This window comes from Procambarus clarkii, chromosome 33 (assembly GCF_040958095.1).
Source record: "Procambarus clarkii isolate CNS0578487 chromosome 33, FALCON_Pclarkii_2.0, whole genome shotgun sequence".
NCBI lineage: Eukaryota > Metazoa > Arthropoda > Malacostraca > Decapoda > Cambaridae > Procambarus > Procambarus clarkii.
The window spans coordinates 7,361,046-7,387,459 of record NC_091182.1 but is presented as its reverse complement, the minus strand read 5'-3'; the positions used below and the strand labels follow the sequence as shown (position 1 = coordinate 7,387,459).

At 45.0% G+C, this 26,414-nt stretch overlaps 1 protein-coding gene and 1 pseudogene across 1 annotated transcript in view; one reads left to right on the top strand and one right to left on the bottom strand.

Annotated features, from left to right (window-relative positions):
* Positions 1 to 2,630: 2,630 nt before the first annotated feature.
* LOC138370711 (uncharacterized) overlaps positions 2,631 to 26,414 on the bottom strand; it is a 75,016-nt gene continuing 51,232 nt past the window's right edge. Inside the window, exon 4 of the mRNA XM_069335310.1 lies at positions 2,631 to 2,890. Within this exon, the coding sequence (XP_069191411.1) occupies positions 2,870 to 2,890 (21 nt within the window). The 3' untranslated portion in view covers positions 2,631 to 2,869. The remainder of the gene's footprint in view (positions 2,891 to 26,414) is intronic.
* LOC138370659 (tRNA (guanine-N(7)-)-methyltransferase-like) lies at positions 15,058 to 15,877 on the top strand (annotated as a pseudogene).

Sequence of the window (26,414 nt, the reverse complement as noted above, 5' to 3'; positions counted from 1 at the left end):
GGGGGGGCCCCCCTGGGCAAACCAGTGTGCCGAGGGGGGGCCCCCCTGGGCAAACCAGTGTGCCGAGGGGGGCCCCCCCTGGGCAAACCAGTGTGCCGAGGGGGGGCCCCCCTGGGCAAACCAGTGTGCCGAGGGGGGGCCCCCCTGGGCAAACCAGTGTGCCGAGGGGGGGCCCCCCTGGGCAACCCAGTGTGCCGAAGGGGGGCCCCCCAGGGCAACCCAGTGTGCCGAGGGGGGGCCCCCCTGGGCAACCCAGTGTGCCGAGGGGGGGCCCCCCTGGGCAAACCAGTGTGCCGGGCGGGGCCCCCCTGGGCAAACTAGTGCGCTGGGGGCTACCCCCCCCTGGGCAAACCAGTGCGCTGGGGGCCCTCCCCTGGGCAAACCAGTGTGCCGGGGGGCCCCCATGAGCAAACCAGAGTGCCGGGGACTCCCTGGGCAAACCAGTGTGCCGGGGGCCCCCCCTGGGCATACCAGTGTGCCGGGGGCCCCCCCTGGGCATACCAGTGTGCCGGGAGCTCCCCCTGGGCAAACCAGTGCGCTGGGGGCTCCCCCCCCCCCCCGAGCAAACCAGTGCGCTGGGGGCCCCTCCCCCCCCTTGAGCAAACCAGTGCGCTGGGGGCACCCCCTCCCCCTGGGCAAACCAGTGCGCTGGGGGCACCCCCTCCCCCTGGGCAAACCAGTGCGCTGGGGGCACCCCCTCCCCCTGGGCAAACAAGTGCGCTGGGGGCTCTTCCCCCCCCCCTGGGCAAACCAGTGTTCCTATGACAACCACTCGCAGGAATAACAAGTAAATGGCCGGTAATATTATACATTAATTTTATTGGCACCAACAAAACTGGTGTTAATTAAAACATTAAAAACCATGCTGTAGAACATCAACTAATCAACATGATGAATATATGAATACACACAAGGCTTTAAAAAACAATAGTTTTCAGTAGGCTACACATTAGACGACAGCATGAAATTACTACAAACTTATTATAACAAGCATTTGTGGCATTTCTTTTAGAGAATTACTTTATTATTGGCTTCAAGTCAATGGTTTTCAGGACGGGATTTTCCATGCACATGCCAAAGCCAGTTCTAATGCTGCTGCCCCATTGTGCTACGAAGTAGATTTTTTGTGTCTTGAAAAAGAACGTTCTACTGTACAGTTGGTCACTATCATGCACACGAACACAGTGCAATTTCAACATTCAGGAATACAGATTTCAAAATGTCCCAAATTATTTTTTTCTGTTCAGTGCAGGAAGAGTCAAAATTTTCATCAAGAGCCATGTAGTCCTCGAGATGCTCACCGTTATTTAAAAGTTTATCATAATTCAGGTCTGTGAAACAAACTTTTTCTTTAATGCATCAGAAGCAATGGTTTTCAATTTACTAAAGAAAAACAGATTTCAAATCTGAATAAGCTTCTGTACGTTTTGTCAATTCAAAGATTAGAGTGACCAGAATAGGGAGGAAATATTCCACCTCACATTTTCGGTTTTAATGAGAAGTGCCTCTTCCGCCGATCCATCATATCTATTAAGACGCACAATTCGTTTTCGTTCAAGTTTTTCAAACGTTCCACAGGCTCACAGCAATTAATGTATTGGACAGTAAATATTAGTTGATCTGTGTGCGAGATATCTGGAGTGGAATCTATTCTTAATCAATAGTACTTTGACTCATACTTCAAGAATTGTACAAAGAACCTGTTGTCCCAATAATTCAATAAATTCCTCATATCTCTAGATAAATATGGAAGATTCCCTTTTTGCAGGATTTCCATAAATTGAGATTTTCTTCCAAGAAATAGTTAAATTCACTCAGCTTCTCTAGTATAGCTACATTGTTGCCATGTTATGCTGACCCAATATGATTTTCTCCACGAAATGGCAAACCTCTCAAGGCAAGAAAGAGAATTTTAGGAACCACATGTGCCAACACTATGCCAATATTCCTGCTCTGAGCGATGTTGCTCAAGTAACAAATAATCTACATTTCCAGTTTCTTTATGCCTTATCAAATATGCTGCCAATACACACTATGTTCTCCATTTTCATGATCTACAATAACATTGTGGTTCAGTTACTGGAAGCACAGCAATGTGGCAAAGGGAAATTATTTCTTGGACAATAGACGACATTCATAGTAGTACAAACGACCTTAGGATTGTGATAGAGTAGCAATTCCAGTTTTACATGCTCGCCATTCCACAGTTCACGTTTGAACACATTGATAAATACCTTGCCTTCAGATGAACAAACCCACAAGGGCCGTGACGAGGATTCGAACCTGCGTCCAAGAGTAATAAAGTAAGGGCGGAGTAAGTAAGTTCAGTAGAACTTCGGTTTCAACTCTTGACCATGACGTAGCTCATTCTATTAAGGCAGCGTCTGGGAAGCTTTTGGACGCAGGTTCGAATCCTCGTCACAGCCCTTGTGGGCTTGTTCATTTGATGCATCACGTTGTGATTTCCGTGTGTAACCTTGCATGCATATTCTCTACTCTAGCTGTTTTACACTGCGAATTAGAAAGGTTGCTATCATAATTCTGACATAAGGGCCCACTACGAATCCAGTAATCTATTGCTAGTGTCTTTATGTTCCATAGCCCCGGATGTCTCTTGGATTGCTAACTCCTTTACTGTTACAGATATGGGTATTTCCTCTTGTAAAATGTCACCAGCAGCAGCAACAGGCAATGATGATATGGCTGCTAAAACTGGATGATTGATAAACAGGAATGGATGTAGATGTGGATGCTATATCTGAAGGAATGGTATGAGAGGCTGTCGTTGCACCTGTGTTGAGAGCCATGATGTTTATTTCGGAAGTTTTCCTATTTTCTTCTCTGCAGCTGATCCTCTTCAGTGCTCCACTCAGAACATTACGTTTAATTTCTGCGGAAAGGGTTATTCACTTAGAAATATATTTCTTAAATACTTAATCCAACACCAGGATGTAGTGTTGTATAAGTGTGCTTGCAACATGACCTTAATATTTAAACATCCTGCTTCCATAATGAACATGTCCTATGCTCGTGGGGCCCTCAGGCAAGTGCCCATCGGGCCCATGCGGTAAGACGGCTCTGCTCTTCAGATACATATTTACACAATAGAAAAATTCCATAAGAAAATTACCAAGCCAATACTATTGTATTTAATTACGCATGTATTAGAGAAAACCTGCTCTCAAAATATACTAACAATTATATACATTCACATACACGGCAGGTGAGCTCGGGTAGACATGATCACTACCTACAAAATTCTAAGAATCGACAGGGAATAAAGATAAATTTTTAACACTGGTGGTATGTGAACAAGGGGACACAGGTGGAAACCGAGTACCCAAATGAGTCACAAGGACGTCAGAAGGATCTTTTTCAGTGTCAGTAGTTAACAGATGGATTGTATCAGGCAGTGATGTGGAGGAGGCTGACTCCATACACAGTTTCATATGTAGATATGATAGAGCCCAGTAAGCTCGGGAATCTATACACCAGTTGATTGACAGTCGAGAGGCGGGACCAAAGAGCCAGAGCTCAACCTCCGCAAGCACAACTAGGCGAGTATAATGTTGAGGGTCCTCACAGCTCTCGTACCCTTGTTAATGCCCCCGTTAAGAATTGTCTATCTATTTCACACAAGGACAACAGGGACCCTAGCTAGTCCCCTGATGACTGCCAGAAACACTGTCCCCCGAGGGTGGAAGAGGTGAGGTGCAATGGGGCATGCATTCACCATGATCACCACACACTGGGTTATTATGCCTTTGGTTCTTGGTTGTTGGGGTACACACCTCATCACCCAGTGCAACATTATATTCGCTCACCGCAGCTCCCCCCAGCTACTTCCTGTGGTAGCCATCAAGCAAATTAGAGTAGGTTACCCCACAGTCCTACTCTGGATTAGGTTCCCCCTCAACAGCATCAACACTACTGCGAGCTTCTGGTTAACTATTGGCCTGAGTTTAGAACACACACAACCAGGCAGAAATGTCACGACTGTTTCTGATGAGTTTCGTCTTGAGCTGTAACTGTCAGGACGCTCGCTAACAGGTTCATCAAAATGGAGACCACAAGTAATGGAGGCACTGTCAGACTACTATCGTCACTAGGATCACCACCAGACAAACTGGCAATTATTGCTTTTGAGCTAGAGGGGTTAACTGATGAAGTCAAGGACGCAAAGGACGAGGCAGAACTACAAAACCACCTTAGAAGAGAAATGCCATCTGCCGAAAGGATAGAATTAAAGCGCAAACTGTAACGCGCTAAGCACAAATTATTGCTCAAAACCAGAGCAGCTAACAAATATGCCTTAGAACATGTTCCGTCTAGTGCAGATTCAAAATAATATATTTTCAATATGATTCATTGAGGAAGTTAAATCAATTTTGTTAAAAATTGGTTAAAGAATGATTACATATGTAATAAATAATAATTAAATGGTAATACATTAAAAAGAACACTGATCACAAGGTAACTTAGCCTGCATCTCCTCCTCCCTCTCATGTGTGGTTTTTAAAACATTGCTGCAGTGTTGGACATTCTTGAATTATTCTAATACTCAGGGGTGGCGCGAGCTCACCAACTCATAGCTGCTATGGCAAAGCATAATAGAGGCGAGTACGGAAACAAAATAACTAACATTTACCGAGAATAATAAATACAACACTGGTAGTACTAGCCTCATTTACCAAGTATTTATTAGCCGCTCTCGGCCATGGTTCTCAGTTTTCACATTACAGAGATACTGGTAGTGACAAATAGTAGTAATCCCCAATAATTACGAGATGTTGATCCAAAATTTCATTTAATTTAAATTCTCTTGGTCAAAATTCAGCAGATGACCTCTAACCGCCACTAGGCTACAGCTCAAGTTTGATTATTATACCACATCAGTAATCAGCACACCTTAATACATGTAAATCAAAGCATATCCTGACAGTATTAGATTATAAAACCTGTTCTCTAAGGAGCTCCTTATCATAAGGGGATATTACGGGAGGGGGGGGGGTATTAACAGTTAACTTTTTTTTTTTTTTTTTTTTTTTTTTTTACATGCAAGCATGCGTATAACGTACAAGAAAAACAGAACAAATATAACAGAACAAAAGTACAAAGCACACATATGTACAAGGACAAAGGAACAAATCAATAGAAGACCAGCCAGAAGGGCTGACCACAAAAAAATGCATATACAAACAATACACAATTAGTAACACAGTGTAATACAAACATAAGGGAAAACCCCAGGACAAAATGCACACAAAACAAGCCTGCTAACACCTCAAATACATACAGAGAGGCGAGAAACATACAAGAATAAGGACAATAACAATAAAGAAAACAGATCCGCCATAACAAACGGAAGGCAAAACAGAAAGAGCACACGCCAACAGCCTGAAGGGCACACAATATGACAAACAAGTGCACACGTCATCCATAACCGAACACACAAACGCACAGGAACCGCACACCCCCCCACTAGCCATACAAAAAACCCACAAAACAAACCGGAGCACGCAGGAACCGGGAAACAATACCCACCCCACCCACTCACATACACACCCCACAACTAGGCAACACAAAATACATAGAAATCACTTGCGAGGAACCTCGTGAGAAATGTACTTCTCCGGGAACTGCTCACGAGGATATTTCGACTTGTAAGCTTCCCAGACGAGATCTTCAAGGTCGGTAGGGTTTTTGATCCCCCGCGCTCGAGCGGGTATCATAAACTCGGGAACATCTATATCTGGCGGCATCGGCCAAAGCCTAAGGTCACTGACGCAAGTCGCATAACGAGGCTGGTGAGCGCCAACCACGCCCTTCGAGGAAGCAGATGACACCGGAGAAGCGGACGAGGGACGCCGAGCCTGCCACGCCTTCGCCATCGGAGCAGGTGTCGGACGCTGAGACGATAGCACCTCCACGGATACCGCAGGAGACACGGAAGGGACTGCAGGAAACGGAAGAGGCGGCAAGACCGCTGCCGAGGAAACGGGTAACGAGGAAGGGGCCACAGAACATCCAGAGCGTGCATCCTTTCTCAACATCACCACCAGGCCACCCCGCTCACCACCAACTACAGCAGGGGGAACCACCGCCCACGAAGAACCGGAGCCATCCGACGCAGGACCCTTGGACACCGGACCAGAGGTTGAGGCCGAAACGCCGGCACCGGCATCCTCAGGCAAGTGTACCTCCGCCACCACCGTAGTGTGCACCACATCCGGAGCCACGCCACCGTCAACGGAAGGACGACACTCGTCGAATTCGCCAACATCAGCCCACACAGAAGAACGCCGGGAACGCTTAGGCTCGGGCCGCACATCATCAGACCCGGAGGCAGACTCAGCGACCCGCGCAGCACCAACCGAGCGAACCGACGCACGCCGCAGCACGGCAGCCTCCTCAACCACACGGGGCACCAGGCCAGGCACAGGAGGGAATTCCGGATCCACCTCAGCTCCCAGCACAGCCGGAACAGACGGCGAGGGCGCAGGGACCGGGACAGACACAGCAGAGGAAGAACTGGAAGACGAGAGGTCCGAGCAAACGGCAGGCGGAAGAGGCTCAGGGACACCAGCTGGAGCACTAGGCGAGGACACAACCTCCGGAGGAGATGCGGCAACAACAGGGGGCGCAACAGGCGAAGCAACAGCTGCTACAGAGGGCACCTCCTCAGCCGAAGAGACGTCCATACCCACCGAATCATCCCCCACAGGAAGGGGCGGAAAATCCTCCTCACTGAAGAGATTCACTGGTGCAACAGGAGGCGCAGAACAGTCAGCAGCCTGATGGCCCAAAAGACCACAACGATAACACGTTCGCGGCTGACGGGCGTAAAACACCCGAACGTTGAACCCCATAAGGCGCACAGAGGACGGAATATCCGCCCGGAGTCTCATGCCCAGGGTGCGAATGTTAGACCTCACACCCTTAAGAGGACTAGAAGACACCACGTTCACTCTCACACTAACAACTGCGCCAAACCGCCCGAAATACCGCCGTAGCAGAGCCTCTGGAAACTCCAAGGGAGCCCCATGCACACTGATGTAAGTAAGTGCACCACTTCTATCCGAGAGGGTGACAGTGCCCGCACCATCCGGCAGGGGCAGTGTCCGCCCCTCGTATCGCCGTAGAAAATCGCGATACGCCGCCTCCTCTGCAAACTTCACAATGGCCCTACGGGCCGTTACCAACTCTACCCCATAAATCGCAAACACAGGGACAGAGAGCAGTTCACAAGCCAGGGCAATCTCCGGGTAACCAGCCCGCACAGAGAACTCTAGTCCCACAGACTGAGCCCGGACGACTGGGGGTAGAGGGACCCCCATCGTAACGCCACGTCAGCACAGGCGAGCAGACACACCCGCCCCCAACCGGCCGAAACGGGCAAACAACACCAAACTGCTGGAGCGCCGATTCAACACGTCTGCCCCGCACCGAAGCTAGGGCCAGACCACCACAGTTAACTAGTATCACTGAGGCGAAGAGCTGCTCCGGGCCCAAGTCTCGCCACTGCTTCAGATGCTGTCTCCAATGACGTCACTCCCTCACCAGTTGTCCTCCGATGTTGGGTGCACCCTTCAATCTACTCCACTTTCTAATAGCCTCGGTGGGTATTCACTGGCTTCATATTGCAGCTTCCTCACAGTCGAGCCCACCACTACTGGGCTTCCTCGTAAGTGTCAAGTCGCGTTCCCGGGGGCCCTTCCGGAACCCACTCGGGCTAAGCTGTTGTAAAAGCTCTTCGCTCTACTAGCCTACTCGCCATCCCCGTGTAGCTGTTGGGAAGTTGCTTCACACACTAACAAGCTACACTAGCGCAGAGAACCACACAACCACTGTCACTACTTGTTGGCCAATATTTAACACTAACCATCTCTGCTGATCAATAGTTTCTCGACTCGACAGCGTACTCCTCATTAATCACTGCCTTGCCGCATCAGTGTAATGTTTCCTGTCACTGCAATTTTTTGACTGAAAATTGCTGTGACAGGAAACATTACACTGATGGAATTTTACATTACAATTTTTCAGTGAAAATTGTCACTGGTTTCTTCCACACCGGCACTTCGTGTGCACTGGCCACTGACCGACTCCCTCACTTCTTCGGGACTGCGTTGAGGACCTGGAGGGTGACTAAAGTGCCCACAGTTACTCCTGAGGTTGTGGCTGATGTCCTTGGTCACTTCATTAAGCTGTGGAGCGACCCCTGACTAGGCCCTCCTGCACAGCCTCTTCCATCCCATATACCTCTTCAAAATGTCATCAGCCGCCCCTCACGTAAAGCAGAGGTCTATTGCTGTCTCTTTAAAGCTACACTTTACAGTACAAAAGGTAATCTAGCATAAATCTTTGAGCACTCACGTGTACGTCGTTCCTAATTCAAGTCTAAGATAACAGTTACATCGTCAGGACCTATGAGCTGTCTCGTAACTCGGCTCGCCCAAAACAATCGGAAGGTACAGCCCTGCACCTTTCCTGTTGATTAGAGGAAGGTGCAGGGCTGTAGCCAATCACGTCTCTCGTTGCATCCCGGGTATGCCAGTGTCACCGCCCTAGGTGGGAACCAACTCCCCTACAACTGTCACAGAAGCCAAATTTGGAGTACTAGGCTAAAACCTTCCCTTGCGAATTCCTCAAAGCTGACGTTATAAACAAAATCGTGCGACTTGCACTTTCCCACAAACTTAAACATTCTCTGGGCCACCTAGCACATTTGTAGGGTGGATATCAATGACTGTGGGGAAGGCCTGAATTAGACAAATCAAAATATTCAACATGGTGCAATTTCAGAAGCTGTTTCATGTACCATTTCACCTCTGGCCTGAGTGTGCTGCCAAAGACCATGTTATCATAACCATATCTTTACATTTAAGTCATTGAAGGCTGGTGCAATCCCCGTTTTTCTATTACTCCCTTTCATCTAAGTAAGTGGCTCGTAGTTATAAAATTCTTGAACCATCCCTTCTATTCTGATGTTGCAGTTGCTGTGTTGTGGTCACTGTACGTCTTTGGCATTCCCCTCTCAATTATTTGCTTAATCTGTGCTAAACTAGTATGTAAATGTCTAGATTTTTCTTTGTTACAAGTTTGCTTAAGTATCCTACAATCTTAACTGTCGAGTGTTCACATTAATGCTATGACATTTGTAGTCAGATGGATGTTGCAATGTCTGTTCAACAAGAGCAGGTTCCAAAGCCTTTTGAATGGCTAGCATTTTTGTAAGGTAGAACACCTGTTTGAGTCTCTCCAACTAGCTACAGAATTTACTGCCTTAACTGCAGCTCCGGATTCTTGTCCCTGCTGGTCTACTGATCCGTCAGTGAAGTGTAGTAGTCAGGTAAGTTTGCTTCGTATTCATCTGTGCAATGAAACTACAGATCGGGATTAGGCCGATTCTTTTTTTCTTAAAGAGCAATGATCTTAAAGTCTGCTGGCAGATGGATTACCAAGGAGCCTACATGAAGAAGTCTGCATGTATTTCGTCGACAACTCACTCAGCGATTGTATTTGTGACCTCTTATGTATGATGTGTTTATTGCACAATGGGTCCACGTGCTGGAGTCTGAAGCTCTTCGGTTCCGAGTTGGTGCTCCAGTGATTATAATTTCAAGTGAACCGATTCTTTGTCTAATCATTATCTTGGTCAATGCATCAAGGCCATTTACCGTTATTTCAACCGATGTTAGTTTAAATTCTAGTCTTAGTGTTAATATTTTCGTTCATCTAGGCGCTCCTGTTATGTCTCACATTACATCGTTTTGAACCTCAACCTGTGCCCATTGGCCCAACTCGTCCTCGACTAAAGTCCATTACATCCAGCGGTCGACCCCATAGATGCACTCCAAAATTTTAACATGCTGTTCATTCAAAACGGAAATTCTCAAAGATAAATTAATATAATAGCAAATTGTGCATATATAGGCATAGGTTAGGTTAGGTGTTTAGGTTCTGTTGATTATTTGTATATGTAGTACGTGGGTGAAGCATTTACAGCGTTGTGGTTCGAACAAAATTCGTCAATGAAGCACTTGTTCCGGAAGTGTTCGAATGAAATCGGTTGCGATTCTTGTGTATTCCGTTTTTCATTTATAAACTGGGGGGTTTGGCAGGTGCATGCAATCACTTTTGGGTCTGTTTGGAGGATCGGCTGATTGGCCAGGAGGAAGAATGGTTAAGGAAAATGCTGCATAATCAACTAGGGAACGAACGACGCGTTTGTAAAACATTAATACTGTCCAGCTCCTAGACTGTGCCATGTGATTGCTCTTATTGTGGTGATAATGCTCAGTCGCCATGTACCATGTGATAATTGCTCAGTCGCAATTATGCCTTCTGATATTGAATTTACTGGCTGAATGTCATTTTATAATTAATCCCCCGAAGATACCAGAGTTGTGTAACCCACAGAAGGTTAATGTCGGGAATGCGTAGGTGCCTGTCTGGAGTGTTGTCACCTTGTTTCATTGCCTTAGGTTTCTGTGCAGATATGTTTAGCCCTAAAATGCTGCATTCGGCCGTTACTTTATCTAGTGCTACTTGTGCTTTATTCGAGAGTGAAGGACCTTTGGCGACCAATGCTGTATCAGCATAGCTTTCTAATTTAACTCCTGCAAATGCCATGGTAACTTTTTATCATTATTAACATATTTAGGTACATCTGAATTTGTGCAGCTATCCTAGACAATATGAAGGAAGAGTACAGTGTGTCAAAAATTAGCTACGTGATGGTTAAATCTCCATCACACAGGATGGTTAGTCATTTGGGGCCACATGTGCAGTAGCCTGCACTGGCAAATTTTGGGTGCATTATTAGGATATCCTCAAGAACACGAGTGTGAATAAAGTTATTGCAAATCTCCAGGTACCTCATGCCAAAGGATCTGAATGGTCTGATAACTGGGCATTCGATGATGTGTGCAAGATCATTCCCCCAGTTCCTACTCACAGTTTGCATCTGGAATGCTCAGGATTGGGAGATCTGTCACCTGTAGCCACCTGCCACAGGTAACCAACCCAACCTGATCCTGGCAACCACTGTGTCGCACAGTCTGGTGGACGTTTAGTACTGCCCATAAGCATAGGTTTCAGTTTCAGATCTGAACAAATAACTTTTTATACTGGTGCTTTCAGGTTGTTGGGAGTCTAATTTCTCTCCTATCAGACCCGAGTGTTTGGAACAATATAGTTTTGACAGCAGAGATGGGGATACCCAGGTCTAATTTAGCTTCATCTTTGTTACACGCTATTTTGGCTGCTATGTCATTATGATGGCTTATATTTATGTGTGCATTATGATGGCTTATATTTGTGTGGTGGTATCCATGCAAAGTAGATTCGAAACCCTTTACTCTGTGCAGCGATTAGGTCATTTAAAAGTGGTAGTATGAGGCTCTTGCCGTCGACCTTCTAGAAGTTTTTGATTGCTGGAAGACCAGACTTTGAATCACTAAATATTTTTCTTCCTCCTATGTTTTTTAATGTACTGGTAGCTAGTTCAAGTGCTGCTAGTTCTACTTGTGTGGAGTACAGCCAGTTGTTTAACCGACACCGACAGTCTGTGTGCATGTGTTATTTCTATAAAACATTTATGCTGCGGCAATCCGTCCAGTAGAAGATTGGACAGTACCGTCGGGGTAGACAGTGCTCGTGAGATCTTAAGTTTATGAAGGAGGCAATTGTTTCAAGTGTAACTTTTTTGAGAAGAGCAAGTTTCGCATTACCCTTCTTGGTGACTGGTGTGTATGACACCAGAATGGTGAGGTACAGATGAAGAGGAGTATCGGAGACAAGTAGATTGAATGTAAAAGGAATGTCGAGTTTGATGAGATTGTAGGCATTTATGCTCAGCCATTAATCACAAAAGGCGTGAGTCTGTAAGTTGGCACCAGTCATTAGGGTGTTAACACTGAATAATGTCAGAGTAATGCAGGAGATGCAGGGTTTCTCATGACTAAGGCGAAAGTTAGGATGGCAAAAGGACCATGGCAGAGGAGGACTCCTCGAAGAGTTCCACTCTCATACAAGTGTTGCCTCGCACTTTGCCTTACAGCTTTACTAAAGCATGTGCGCCTGTGCCTAAGAGTCAATGTCTACAAAATAATTATAATTATTATATAATCAATGCAGTCCGATTCGCAATGTCTACTAGCGAAGGGGAGAATATGGAAGTCGATTCCATAGATAAGTTCTACTAAGACAGGTAATACCAACAGAAATTGATTCTGCATTGATTATTTATGCCGGTTTCTGGTGTCTGAATGCATCTCTGTCATCCAGTATTTCGTTGTTGCTACATATCAAACTGCAATGATTGTTCATGTCTGTCTCTCTTGAATTACAAGATATCATTGATTCTGAGTGGCTACTGCTTCCTGCAGCTGCTTTAGTGGATCGTTATGGTCTGATGCCTTTACTACCAGACTCTTATTGGTAGTCTGTCCATGTCATGTTTGTCCTCTTGTGCTCCGTCTTTTCTCATACTGTTGCTTATGTAACTGTAGTCTAATGCACGATCGTGTCTTATTACACGTGATTTATCGAGTCTTGTTGGTAGAGTCTGCGTTATCTGTAAGCACTTAATAATGGTCTTTAGCCATGATCTTCACAATGTTTCTCAGCTGGACCTCTAAAACTGTAAGTCTTGTGTTGACTCAAAGTAATTGTATTTTGACCAATCCACACTAGAAAATGAAGGGACGAAGACGTTTCGGTCCGTTTTGGATCATTCTCAAGTCGATTGTCTTAATCGACTTGAGAATGATCCAGAATAGACCGAAGTGTCGTCGTCCCTTCATTATGTAGTGTGTGGATTGGTCAAAATACTTCATTCCCGTTATTGTGAATCATCGGATGCTAATTGTATTTTGTTACCATGTATTTCTGCAGTGTTTTTGTTTATTATTCTATTTGGAGTTGAGTTGGGGAAATTGTGTTCCGAGTACACGTTATTGTCGTGGCTGTGCACGAGTGTTCCAGACGTTGGTGTTTGAGTATGTAGTGCTGGTCTGATTATCCTGACCTCGGCTGTCTGTACCTTTTCTTTCCGTGTGGCTCAGGTTGTTCTCCATGCACGATGTTTGCCGCCATAACTTGGACATTTGGCTGCTGTGGTCTGGGTTGCCTTGTGCTTTGCTATAATGTCTTTGCTTGGATGCCTCAGGCTGTACACTCCGCATCTCTCCTCCTCGGTGCAGCGTGTTTGATGGAGGCCGTATTTCTGACATCTGAAGCCGCGCAGGGGTTCCGAGACGTATGGTCTCTGTACATTCTCCAACTTCCATGACTGAATGTTTCTGGCACATATCCCATGACGGTCACAAGAACCTGACGTGTAGCTGCTTTTGTATATTTTTGTTAGCCATCATTCTGCATTCAAGATTTGCTTGTGTTTTAGTATTGGATCTAGTGTTACGTCGACTGGGTATCCCAACAGCAACACTCGTGCGCATCTTTCTGAAGGGTCCAGCTTGAGCAAGCACACAGATTTTCCTTGCAGGAATATTACCATTTCTAGATAAATTGCAGTCTTTTGGTCTGGTTGTGTCATTATAATTTATCCTTTTAGCTTGACTGAGATGGGAATTTTGAGCTCTGGGTGCCTCTTCCATTGCCGTTACTACTCCATATGTTATAGGAAAGTTGGCTGTGCATTATCTTGAATTTGGGAATGGTGTATGACTGGTGTTATCCTCTCTAGGTTCATTATATCTGGTGTCTTGCTGGTAGAAATACTTTGTGTAGCCTTGATAGCAGTTTCCTTCTCTACTTGCTGTTCCTCGGTGCACTGTCCCTCGTTGTCAGGAAAAGGCTTCAATTTCCCCTTTCTCCTGAACTTCTCCATGTCGTTTCCCTATAGTGAGGGCAGATTCACTGCCCTCCCTAATCTCCAAGTCACTCGTAGGTCAGGAGAAATTTATTTCACTCCAACGGAGGTCTAAAGTGATTTTAACATTGTAATCAGGGATACCTAACACCTAATTGAGCTGTTTGGTCTACCTTTCACAGGCAAGCTCAGTGCACCCTGTAAAATGCCCCTTTGTGGCACTACCCACAGGGTATCGCCTCGCCCTTCAGGGTATGACTAAGTGACCTGGTCAGTGGTAATGCCCTCACACAATAACAGGTCATGGGAGCTGAGCTACCAGACCACTGTGGTAACTGTGGGTCTCCTGCATAAGGTGCAAACAGCAAATAGTCAACAACTGTATTAATAAAAGAATTGCAGACGAAATCTTCAACGTTCGTTCCAAACAAGATATGATCAGAGTTTGGGTACTAATTGGTTGTTCCTCACAAAACAGCGAGGATTTGATCTCATAACTGCTCAAAGTCTGAAGTTTTCCTTAGAACAAACCCGTGTGTGTCCTCTGCTGTACCAGTGGCGAGTCTCACGGCTTGTGATAGGCTCATCCTAGTAATGTAGGTCATTATGAGCTTTAGCCACAGCCTATAGTTCTTAGTTACCTCTATCTCTCGCCTGATGCTTCACTACTCGTAATTTGTATTATAGCTGCACTCAATTCTTAATGGATAGACCAAGTTATGGTATACTTTTATTAGCGTCTTGGCCTTGACACATACCAAACATCCATGATCCCTCCCAATTATTAAAGATTCTAGAACATCACGCACTTCCGGCGGCACGCACTCCGGGCCCCCACGCACTCCCGGCGGCCCGACACACATGCAGTCAACATGTTACATCAACAGCTGTGCAAGTTCACTTCCTCGTATCACTGGAGATTGCTGCGAACCCAAAATGTTTCGTCTGAGAACATTTAATACAAGAACATTAAGTCCAACAGATGCTATGTAGTGATTGTCTACAAGAAGACCTCATCCAGCAGACGATCCCGTCGTCATAACCTCGGAGAGCTCAAGAGGTTCCTGCTCATGCTAACACCGCCAGGTGATGAACATTCCTTGACATGAGCGCTATGTGATGAGCATTCCTTCACATGAGCGCTATGTGATGAGCAACTGCAGCCATCGTGTTGGGTTTGAGTGTTGTGAGTGGTGAGCCGGACTACGGTGCTCGGTGCTCACATGGCCACGTGTGCTCTTCGCCCCACAACCAACAACAATGCTCAAATAATGGAGAGAAAAAGGCCTCCAGAGACAACCTATTCTCCCTTGCCAAGCTCTCCAGTAATTCACTAAAAATGCCTAAATGACCACAGAAGAAAAATTATCGACAGTGTGCTCACTTCAACCCAATTCCCGGACTGGAATTGGAATTACAATGGACCGGAGTCCATACTTTCCCCAAGTACTTATCTGGAGACAGTACCAAGAAGGTGGAATTTGCTGACATTGTGTGTGGCTATGGAGGAGTGTTGGTTGTCCTTGCCCAGATTTTTCCTGACACGCTTATGTTAGGCATGGAAATACGGGTGAAGGTGCCAGACTTTGTTGACCGCATTCATGGCTTGAGAGATGATAATAAGGATGTGCCCGGGGGATATCAAAATGTAGCTTGTATTCGTACTAATGCAATGAAGTACCTTCCAAATTTCTTTCAGAAAGGCCATTTAAGCAAAATGTTCCTGTTTCGTCATGCACACTTCAAAAGAGCCAAGCACAAATGGAGAATTATCAATGCATCACTCCTGGCAGAATATGGTTACGTTCTGCGTGAACGGGGGCCTTGTGTACACTGACGGATGTGAAGGACCTTCATGAGTGGATGGTTCATCCTTTTACAGAACATCCTTTATTTATTCGTGTGGATGAGAATAATTTGGCTAATGATCCAGTGGCACAGTGCCTATTTGAGAGCACCGAGGAGGGTCAGAAGGTATCCCGCAATAGTGGAGACAAGTTCCTGGCTGTTTTGTCGCAGCATGTCAGGTCCAGGACAACTTAGCATTTTGGAAGTGTGTGTACAGTAACAAACTGTATCAGACGACAGGCGAGTGGGCGCCTGACAGCTGAGTGGACAGCGCTTCGGATTCGTAGTCCTGAGGTTCCGGGTTCGATCCCCGGGGGCGGCGGAGACATAAGGGCAAAAAGTTGTTCACTCTGATGTCCCCTGTTACCTAGCAGTAAATAGGTACCTGGGAGGTAGACAGCTGCTGTGTGCCGCTTCCTGGGGGGGGTGTAACAAAAGGGAGGCCTGGTCGAGGACCGGGCCGCGGGGACGCTAAGCCCAAAAATCATATCAAGATAACCTCAAGAGAAGAGTAGTGAGGGCAGCCAAGTAACATTCTTACACATGTCCTCCACTGTGTACACCACCAACAATCTCTAGCAGCTTCGCGCCCCAGTACAACAGGTACACATGTCCACCACTGTGTACACCACCAACAATCTCTAGCAGCTTCACGCCCCAGTACTACAGGTACACATGCCCCCCACTGTGTACACCACCAACAATCTCCAGCAGCTTCGCGCCTCAGTACTACAGGTACCATGTCCACCACTGTGTACACCACCAACAATCTCTAGCAGCTTCGCGCCTCAGTACTACAGGTACACATGTCCACCACTGTGTACACCACCAACAATCTCTAGCAGCTTCACGCCCCAGTACTACAGGTACCATGTCCACCACTGTGTACACCACCAACAATCTCTAGCAGCTTCACGCCCCAGTACTACAGGTACACATGCCCCCAACTGTGTACACCACCAACAATTTCTAGCAGCTTCACGCCTCAGTACTACAGGTACACATGTCCCCAACTGTGTACACCACCAACAATCTCTAGCAGCTTCACGCCTCAGTACTACAGGTACAAACGTTACCATCATCCTCCTGGTGGTTCCTGAACCTAAGGCAGCTGTAAGTGCTTGACCGCAGTGGTCACCCATCTGTGGTCACAGCCACCATCTTGTGTAATTAAGGTCACCTGGGTGTGGTCACAGCCGCCATCTTGTGTAAATAAGGTCACCTGGGTGTGGTCACAGCCGCCATCTTGTGTAAATAAGGTCACCTGGGTGTGGTCACAGTCACCATCTTGTGTAAACAAGGTCACCTGGGTGTGGTCACAGCCACCGTCTTGTGTAAATAAGGTCACCTGGGTGTGGTCACAGCCACCATCTTGTGTAAATAAGGTCACCTGGGTGTGGTCACAGCCACCATCTTGTGTAAATAAGGTCACCTGGGTGTGGTCACAGCCGCCATCTTGTGTAAATAAGGTCACCTGGGTGTGGTCACAGCCGCCATCTTGTGTAAATAAGGTCACCTGGGTGTGGTCACAGTCACCATCTTGTGTAAACAAGGTCACCTGGGTGTGGTCACAGCCACCGTCTTGTGTAAATAAGGTCACCTGGGTGTGGTCACAGCCACCATCTTGTGTAAATAAGGTCACCTGGGTGTGGTCACAGCCACCATCTTGTGTAAATAAGGTCACCTGGGTGTGGTCACAGCCGCCATCTTGTGTAAATAAGGTCACCTGGGTGTGGTCACAGCCGCCATCTTGTGTAAATAAGGTCACCTGGGTGTGGTCACAGCCACCATCTTGTGTAAATAAGGACACCTGGGTGTGGTCACAGCCACCATCTTGTGTAAATAAGGTCACCTGGGTGTGGTCACAGCCACCGTCTTGTGTAAACAAGGTCACCTGGGTGTGGTCACAGCCACCGTCTTGTGTAAACAAGGTCACCTGGGTGTGATCACAGCCACCGTCTTGTGTAAATAAGGTCACCTGGATGTGGATTTGATTTTCACGAACTTACTATTTGTGTGTTGAATTGTCTTCCACTGACGTGTCCATGTCCACAGTCATTAGCCTGTCAGTGCCAGAACAGGTGAAGGCCGAGTCTTGGAGACGAAGATTACCTGACCATCCCTGGCGTGTCCAGCACTGGGCGAGGTGTCCTCAGGTGAGTGGGTAAGTATAGCGGAAATATCTTATTTAACAACTCACTTTTCAACACTTTGTAGAGATTATTTAATGTATCAACTATGCATAACAAAGAACAATTATCTTGATTGGAACGTTTCTAAATCTTTGAAATTTGGGGAGAGAGAAGCCATATTGGTGAGGCAGGTCAAAGGGTTAAGGAAAGATTTCCCTCGAGAGGGTTGAGTACCCATCCAGTTGTATTGTTATGTGCCTCTCATATACAGATCAATCGCAGCATAATGCATTATGCTTAATACACTGGATGACGAACACGTCACAGTTATGTTAGGTTGATTAACGATCCAACCCAACCTTGCAGGTTAGGTTGGGTTGGTTCGTTAATGCAAGATTCTCAACTAATTAAAAAAAAAAAAAATTGGGACTAGCACTATAGGTCACTGGTAGATGGAGGAGCTGGTAGGCGGTGGACAACGGTGTGACCCGTTAGATGAATGGTGGATTAACAGGACGATGGTTCACTGGTAGATGAATGGTGGATTAACAGGGCGATGGTTCACTGGTAGACGAATGGTGGATTAACAAGATGGTGGTTAACTGGTAGATGAATGGAGCTTTAACAGGGGGCACCGAGGGATGATGGGGTTTACATCACACAATTCGCTCTTGTACACAATAAGACTATTTAGGTTAGGTCAGGACAGTTAGTGATGCATCGACATTATTTACACGTTAAATGTGTAGTGGGAGGAGGCGGGGAGGGGGGGGGGGGGAAACAGTCGGGACGGCCAGCCGACGAACGGAAGGGCAGACAGTCGGGACTGCCAGCCGACGAACGGAAGGGCAGACAGTCACGACTGGGTGTTACTCTTGTACGGGAAGTAATCATTGCTAACAGGTATTGTATCTCACACCCCCTAAACCTTCCTTCATGCTGACACTAACCTGGTAATGCTTATCTCCTCACTCTAAACCTTAATGGCTTCACACAATCTACTTTAAATGTTCCTTGAAGCGACCTTGAAAAATGTTTTTTTTCCTCTGTGAATCCTTATTTGCTTAATTGCTGCAAAGGGGCCTGACGGCTGAGTGGACAGCTTTCGTTATTCCTAGTCCTAATGTTCCGAATTCAATCCCCGGCGGAGGCGGAAACAACTGGGTAGTGTCTTTCACCCTGATGACCCTGTTCACCTAGCAATAAATAGGTACCTAACAGACAGCTGCTAAGGGGTGCTTCATGGGTGTGTGTAACAAAAAGGGGGCTTGGTCGAGAACCGGGCCGCAGGGACACTAAACCCCGAAATCATCTCAAGATGACCAAGATAACCTCATTGAAACCGACTTAACCAATTTGAAACTCTTCCCTAAACTTTTCTCCTCCCGAAATTAAAGTCTAATGTTTGCTGTATCTCTCACGCTAATTCTTTGTTACAGTATATGAAATGATCAACTGTATGAATCTATTAAAAACATTTGGAATTCTCTTCGAATTTCCTCCCTTCCCCTCATTCCCAGGCATGTTGCAATGATAGTTACAGTTGAAAAACCATACTTACACTACCTAATGCGACGAAATATTTTAAAACACTATAAAACATTGATAAAACAAACATTTTGGTTTTGAAAGTTTTTTTACTTCGTTCGTCACTTATGCCCTTCTTACCCTACTATTTTATCTTGTTGTGTACCACTATAAATGTGTTTTAGTAATATTCACATACAACGAGACAGGATAGTTGAGGGCGCCAGGCTGTCTGATCTTAGTAATTAAGGGATCTCACCCTTTAGAAGTAATGACTACAGGTTGACCTTGCCTTTTGCTAAGCCGATAATTGCAGACGGCTGGCTGGGGTGTCCCCTTCAGACAAGCAGCTACCTATTGTTTTAGGGAGAGAGCCTGAGGCTATCTTACCGGGTAGGCAGGGCTTAGCTCCAGGATCCCCCCCAAATACCCATGGAAGTGTACTTTTGAGAGGAGACAATTGAATGTTGAGCAGAACAGTAGTGGAGATCGCTGGTCGTGAGTCCCACAGCCAGGCCAGGCTTCCACAGGCCGGGTGGGGAACTCAACTGTAACCATCCCACCCCCTCGCCTCTCTATCAAACTTTGGCTCAGTCTTGGGTGAGTGAGCTTGTGAGGTGACGTATAGTGTGTTTTCCAACTTAGGTGTTGTGTGATTTTCAGGGGCAATCAGCCGTAGAACTGTCAATTTCCTGTATGGTGATTTACATTTGTGTATTCATGTTGATACTGAACATGTTATGATATAGTTTAATTGTATTACCCATTTAAGTGAAGACCTAATAGTAAACATAAATCATTAATTTGTTGCTGTAAATTGGCTTTAATTCCGATCCCGGGATCTTGGGTTTCCTATGATAGGTTGCAGGTTGGAAGGGGAGGAGGAAGAGTTCTTGGATGCTTATGGACTTGAAGGCGTGATTATATACGAGTACAAACTTACAGTTGATACATAAACATCTCTGATATTGTGTTGTACAAACAAGTTCTATTCCTTGTATTACATAGGTTTACTAGAATGGATGGTGGCGGTGAAAAGTATTAGTCTCTCTAGTTTACTGGTAGCTGATCAGGTACAATGCCTTGTTTTTGTGGTACCTTGGTGATCAATCATCGAGGTTACTGGGTGTTGAACTGGAGCGTGTAGTATGAACTCTTGGGAACTCTTGAATAGTTAATATAATGACTGGACTAATGGACAGAACAGCTATTAGTTTCCCTTTCTCGTTACAGTAACATCTTGCATCTAACCAAAAACATTTGGTTTCCTATAATTTCACCTTTTTAATGTTGCATGCATCATCATTGCAGCACGACTTAACCACGTTTTAAATCTTCGGTATTGCTTTGCAAATTTGGAACCCAGGACGGGAGGCATCCTTTACATCCTCAATAACCCCTACAATGGTCCTCTGCTGTTATTATTTAATTTTAGTCCGGGGCATAGTATCTTACCTGACAGTTGGACACTGGCTCATAATACCCAAGCCAAATTAACAACAATTCAGGCCCACATCAGAAAATTAATGAGAGTCGAGAGTTAGAGTCGAAGCGATACTCGGGGGACTTCCAATCAAAGATATTAGACAATTGCACCACCACATGGTCAAATAAATTGCAACCTGGAATGTCTTTGATTACCCAGAGCCGGGGTTCGAATCCTGCTCACAAGCACCTAATTTTCTCATTGATACATCACATTAATGTGATTTCTTGGTGCCTTCAGACCCATCTCTGACATCCTGTAAGTTTAAAGTACTTGAAAACATTATACACGACAGGCGAATGATTCAAATTAGACTCCAACTTGCTCCTAGTCTGTATGGTTTCCTTGCTGGAAGAAGCATTCAGACTTGCTTTACTGAATATTTTATTTGACAGGGACCATGTTCTCGGGCGACATTTATTGACCTCCCAACTGCTTTTGATTCATCAAAAAGGGGAAATATCTTAGAATAATTAACCTCTTTTGGAGATAATGTTATACTTGACATACCTCAAGGGGTACCCTTGTATCACAACTGCCTCAGTTCTTTCAAGGGGGCTCAAAAGTAAACATTCTGAACCATTTGAGTCAAGTTCGTCGAAAGGAGGCGTGCTTAGCCCATCATTGTTCAATGTGCTAAAACGCCAAATAAACTTATATTCCCACACTAGCTGATAAAGCTGTCATCTGTTATGTCTGGCATTTGTATTGTTTCGAATACCCAAACGAGACTGCAAGCTCTACGCGATTCACTCGCTGCTAAAAGCATCGAATTCAGTTTTGTATATAATTTAATCCATCGCTCTTTTTCCCTAAAATGAATCCATGTCCCTCAAGCTCCAAAGTCAACAACCAAAACAAATATAGGCAGCACAAATACCTTTGAGTAGGTATCAGTGACAATGTAAACGACCATCTTAGGTTAAAAGACAAATCACTGAACATACTTTCTGGTATGAAAATTGGTATTAATGTTAAATATGGTAGACTATTCAACACGTTTGTTAGTTGATTGCATTTATCTTCCTCGCCTCTGTTTGCACAAATTGGAAGTAATACATAATGAAGCCATGAGGGTAATTCTTGGTACCCCAAGATGCACATGAATCATTAACTTGAGGGAAGAACTGAAGCTTCCAACTATACTAGAGAATCATACAAGTCAACTCACAACCTTTTCCCTTAAAGTCACGAGACCCTACATCTCCAGCCTTGCTCGGAGACAAGTTATTCTGTACCGTTAACACCGTATTAAGTGGTGCAACATACCAACTCACTCCTTGTATGATAAATTACCGAGTAAAATCCCAACAATCTAATCAAACTGAACATTCCTTTTAAATGCAATATACCTGCAACTGATATTCCTCTTCATCTGTTCCCACAATTCAAGTACCATATACACCTGCCACTAAGAAAGGTAACGAGAATCTGCTCTTTCCAAAGCTGTCACACTTTATATAATTGCCTCTCGTCATAACTTTTAAGATCCCATGAGTACTGTCTACACCGATGACCCAGTCCAATCATCTACAGGACGGACTGCAGCAGTATGCAGGTACAGGAACAACACTTCCACACAGTAAGTGCCAGGTTAAACAACTGGCTGACCTCTGTACAAACTGCTGCTGCACTACAACTAGCTCTCAGTATATATAAAGTCACAGGTGGTGGTGACAATTATGTTTCAAAGTCTGCTCTTCAAAACTTTTCCAGCATGATCGACAGTAAGAGCTTCATAATTGCACTTATAAATAGTCGCAGAATAAAGGGTTCAGAATCTCGTGTATGGATACCATCTCACAAATATAACCCACCATAATGACTGACACTGTAGCCAAATTTGCGTGTAACAAGGAAGAAGTTGAATTAGACCTAGGTGTCCCCATCTCTTGTCAAGACTATATTGATTAACACTCTGGTATAATAGAAATTACCGACTCCCAACGGTCTGAAAACACCAGCATAAAAACCTGTTTTGTTTCGATCAGAAACCTATGTATATGGGCAGCACAAAACGTTCCCAAGACTGGGCGACGTTTCTGAAAATCCGAGTCAGGCCAAACCGACTTGCACAAGACATTAACATACTGAGAAACTGCTCATTTACCACACAATATATCATAACACTTGACAAACTGAAAAAGCCATCGACACATTGGCTTGACTACTAGAAGTAAATTATGAATGACCCACGTCCGATAAAATACTTCTTTGACAACTACAAAATAAAAGATTCCTCCAACAATACACTGACTATTTGGACCCAAATGCTGGAGTGCCACAATGCTGTGTACTCGCGCCAACATTACACCTCACACTACAGAGGAAAGGAAGGGGAGGAGTGGCGGCCCTGCTGATAAAGTATTAGGGTTTCAGGAGATTGATATCCCAGGCTGTGAGGAGTTCAGAGACTACATAACAGTCACCATGACGATGGCAGGACCAAAGATAGTAACTGTGATATATAACCCTCCATTAAATGACAACCATTGCAGTTCCTACCATAACTGAAAGGGCAGACTGTCGCCTGTAAAAAATCTATTCCGACTTCCAATCATAGGAACTCCACCCATTAAAAGATACAAGAACCATATGGTGGCACAGCGAGCGAGCTAAACTATTGGACATGGCAAACGTTTTAATCCAACATGTAATCAACACTTAATGATTAACCAGCTTGACTTTACCTCGAATTCACTGAACGATTCACATACATGGGAAATAAAGTTCGAAGACCCATGAGAATGAGTGAACACTGTCTTTACGTTTAAATATATGGTGAAAGAAGGGATAACTTACTCAGGAAAGGGACCAGAAAGCCAAAGCCTGCAATATCTAAATTGAAATCACAAGGAAACAATTTATAATATAAACACAGGTAGCAAAGCTCAAAAAGTAAGACTGCACAGACATTATTCATTACATCACCCAGAAGAGCAAGGTGGCGGCACAAGTTTGTCCTGGTATGAGAGAAAGGATTTTCACTTCTGTTAAGTTGGGTGAGTGAGTATGACCAGATGTATATCAGCGTGGAATCTACAGGAGTGCACATCCATCCGTGCACTCTCCTGTATTCTCTGGTCTGGGACCAAGGTCTGCCTTGCTGGGTTTCTATGGGCTGGACTCTGGCTGGGCTGGCCAAGGATATTGCAAGAGTTGTTGCACGCCCAGATCACCAGAGGAGACTATGCAAGTCATCAGTGGCACTCAGTTGTTCCAATCATAGGGAGAGAACTTAGAGGGTTAGTTTCGTGCACCCAGGTCTGAAGGGTTTACTCACACGTTAAGGCAGGTCTAACCTTCCTTGTTACTAGTCCACAACACCATGAAATCTTGACATTACTTTATGGAATTGCCATATGTCACGGTAAAATCTCTAGGAAGAGATTCGGCCTACTCCATTATCACCTATTCTACTCATTCATGTCTATTTAATCAAGAACTGCAGCCAAGAACAACTACTACTTCCAGACGTCTAGACAATACCAACAGTCTACCTACCCCATCGACCCTCACCCCACCTTGCACCTGGGTTGCTGGGAGACCACGCCCTCTGAAACAAGCAGTTTAACAGCCGGTTAATAGTCAAAGAAGTCACCAGCGCCATCTGCCCGGCTGATATTCTGTATAAATTGGGCGTTCTTGCTCAACATGAGTTACATTACTCCTGTGTGCTCCCCTGAGTAGACCTGTTAACATTGTGTGGTAATGGATTTAGTCAGACTAGCCCATAGTATTCTGCACCATATTTTGCACCTTAACGTAATGTAAATTTGATTGTTCATCCTGTTAGTTTTGCACACTTTGTATTAGAGCAAAGCCTGGATATTTTTGTAATTTGTTTAATTTTTAAAGTAAAGTATTTTTTAAATGTTTTTTTCCCTCTGCTTTATCCTACAGTTTACCTCACTATGAAGACACCTTTGCAGTTTAATTTTTTTTTTTTTGTATATTTTGTGACTGGAATTAGAGACTGCATGGCCACCAATGTTTCCCGTCACACATTCGTTTACGCATTTGTCTGCTATTCGTCTATTAGGTCACTAGATAATTGGGCAAAGCGAAACTAGACCAAATTATGGATTTTTTTCACAGCCAGGATTGTGCAGCAAGCACTACTGACAGAACTCATCAACAGCATCAACTGAGAGAAAACATGAAACCAGGAAGTCTGTTCTATCCTTGTTTGTATGTGATAATAATGGAACTAGTACTCTGAGCAGACCTAGATGAATTGTGGACTTTGACTAAGGATTTCAAAGAGTACACAGAACTAAGATTCTTACAGCAGGCACCCAGAACACAGCAGAAAAAGTATATTTCTGTCGATTGAAAGAATAAAAGATTGAATAAAAGACTCTGTCGATTGAACAGAAATAATGCATATGGCAAACAAGCTGGAGACAACGATAGGCACAGACCAAGAGGCTAAGAGGAGACGCCTGGTCACCAGGACCAGTTACACTACAAAGCAGCTATAGCTGTAACAGACCATGTAATGTCCTGCTGGTATTTGGTAACAGGGGCCACCCCCTCCCCCAGAGAAGGCTGTGGTTCTCCCCCCAGAATAGGAACCAGGTCAACTGATTCAACAATGTGTGACAACCCATGAAATGACCGCCAATTGTAACATTGGCCTCAGAGGGCCGTTACATTTTTGAAGACTCACTACGAAAAAAGGAATTAGAGATACTAGAGCTACACAAGAGACAACGACTATGGGTACAACGGAGAAGAGATATTGGTACAACAAAATGAGGTAAAGTCCCATACAAAAGATTTGGTTCTTTAGAAGATTCTCTGGTGCAAGTGTTACGACATGGTTGGTCTATGTGATAAGAAGTATATAATAAGAAATACAAAAAAAAATATTGTAATACAATTAGTATACGGTGCATATTTAGGCATTGGTTAGGTTAGGTGTTTAGGTTATGTTGGCGATTATTTGTATTTGTAGTACGTGGGTGAAGCATTTACAGCATTGTGGTTCAAACAAAAGTCGTCAACGAATCAGTGTTAAAGATATGTTTGAACGTCATCAGTTGTGACCTACCTGATCAACCAGGTTGTGATACCAGATCAACCAAGCTGTGATTCGTACGTCAGACTGCGAGCAGCCGCGTCCAACGGGCTGGTTGACCAGTCCAGCCACCAGGAGGCCTGGTCGATGACTGGGCCGCGGTGATGCTAAGCCCCGGAAACACCTCAAGGTGAGACATTTAAAAACAGGTTTTTCATTCATAAACCTTCGGGGGGCGGGGGGTTAGCAGGTGTATGGAATGTACTTTAGCCTTTGTTTACGAGGACGAGCTTTTACACTTGACTCAATAGATCGTGTGCAAACTTCTCAGTGCTTAGCTGGCGACCTCTATTAGAATTCGAAAGCTCTAACTTTCACTTCACCTACTTCTAATAAAAGTAATAGCCAACAGAACCTTAACACCTAATCTAACCTACCCCCTAACTTTGCATTGAAATTTAAATTATAATATTAACTCATGACAACCAATTGTTTACACAATGTTAAACCGGATGAATACATTTGGCCAGGAGCTAACGGGATGGGGGGGGTGGGGGGGTATGG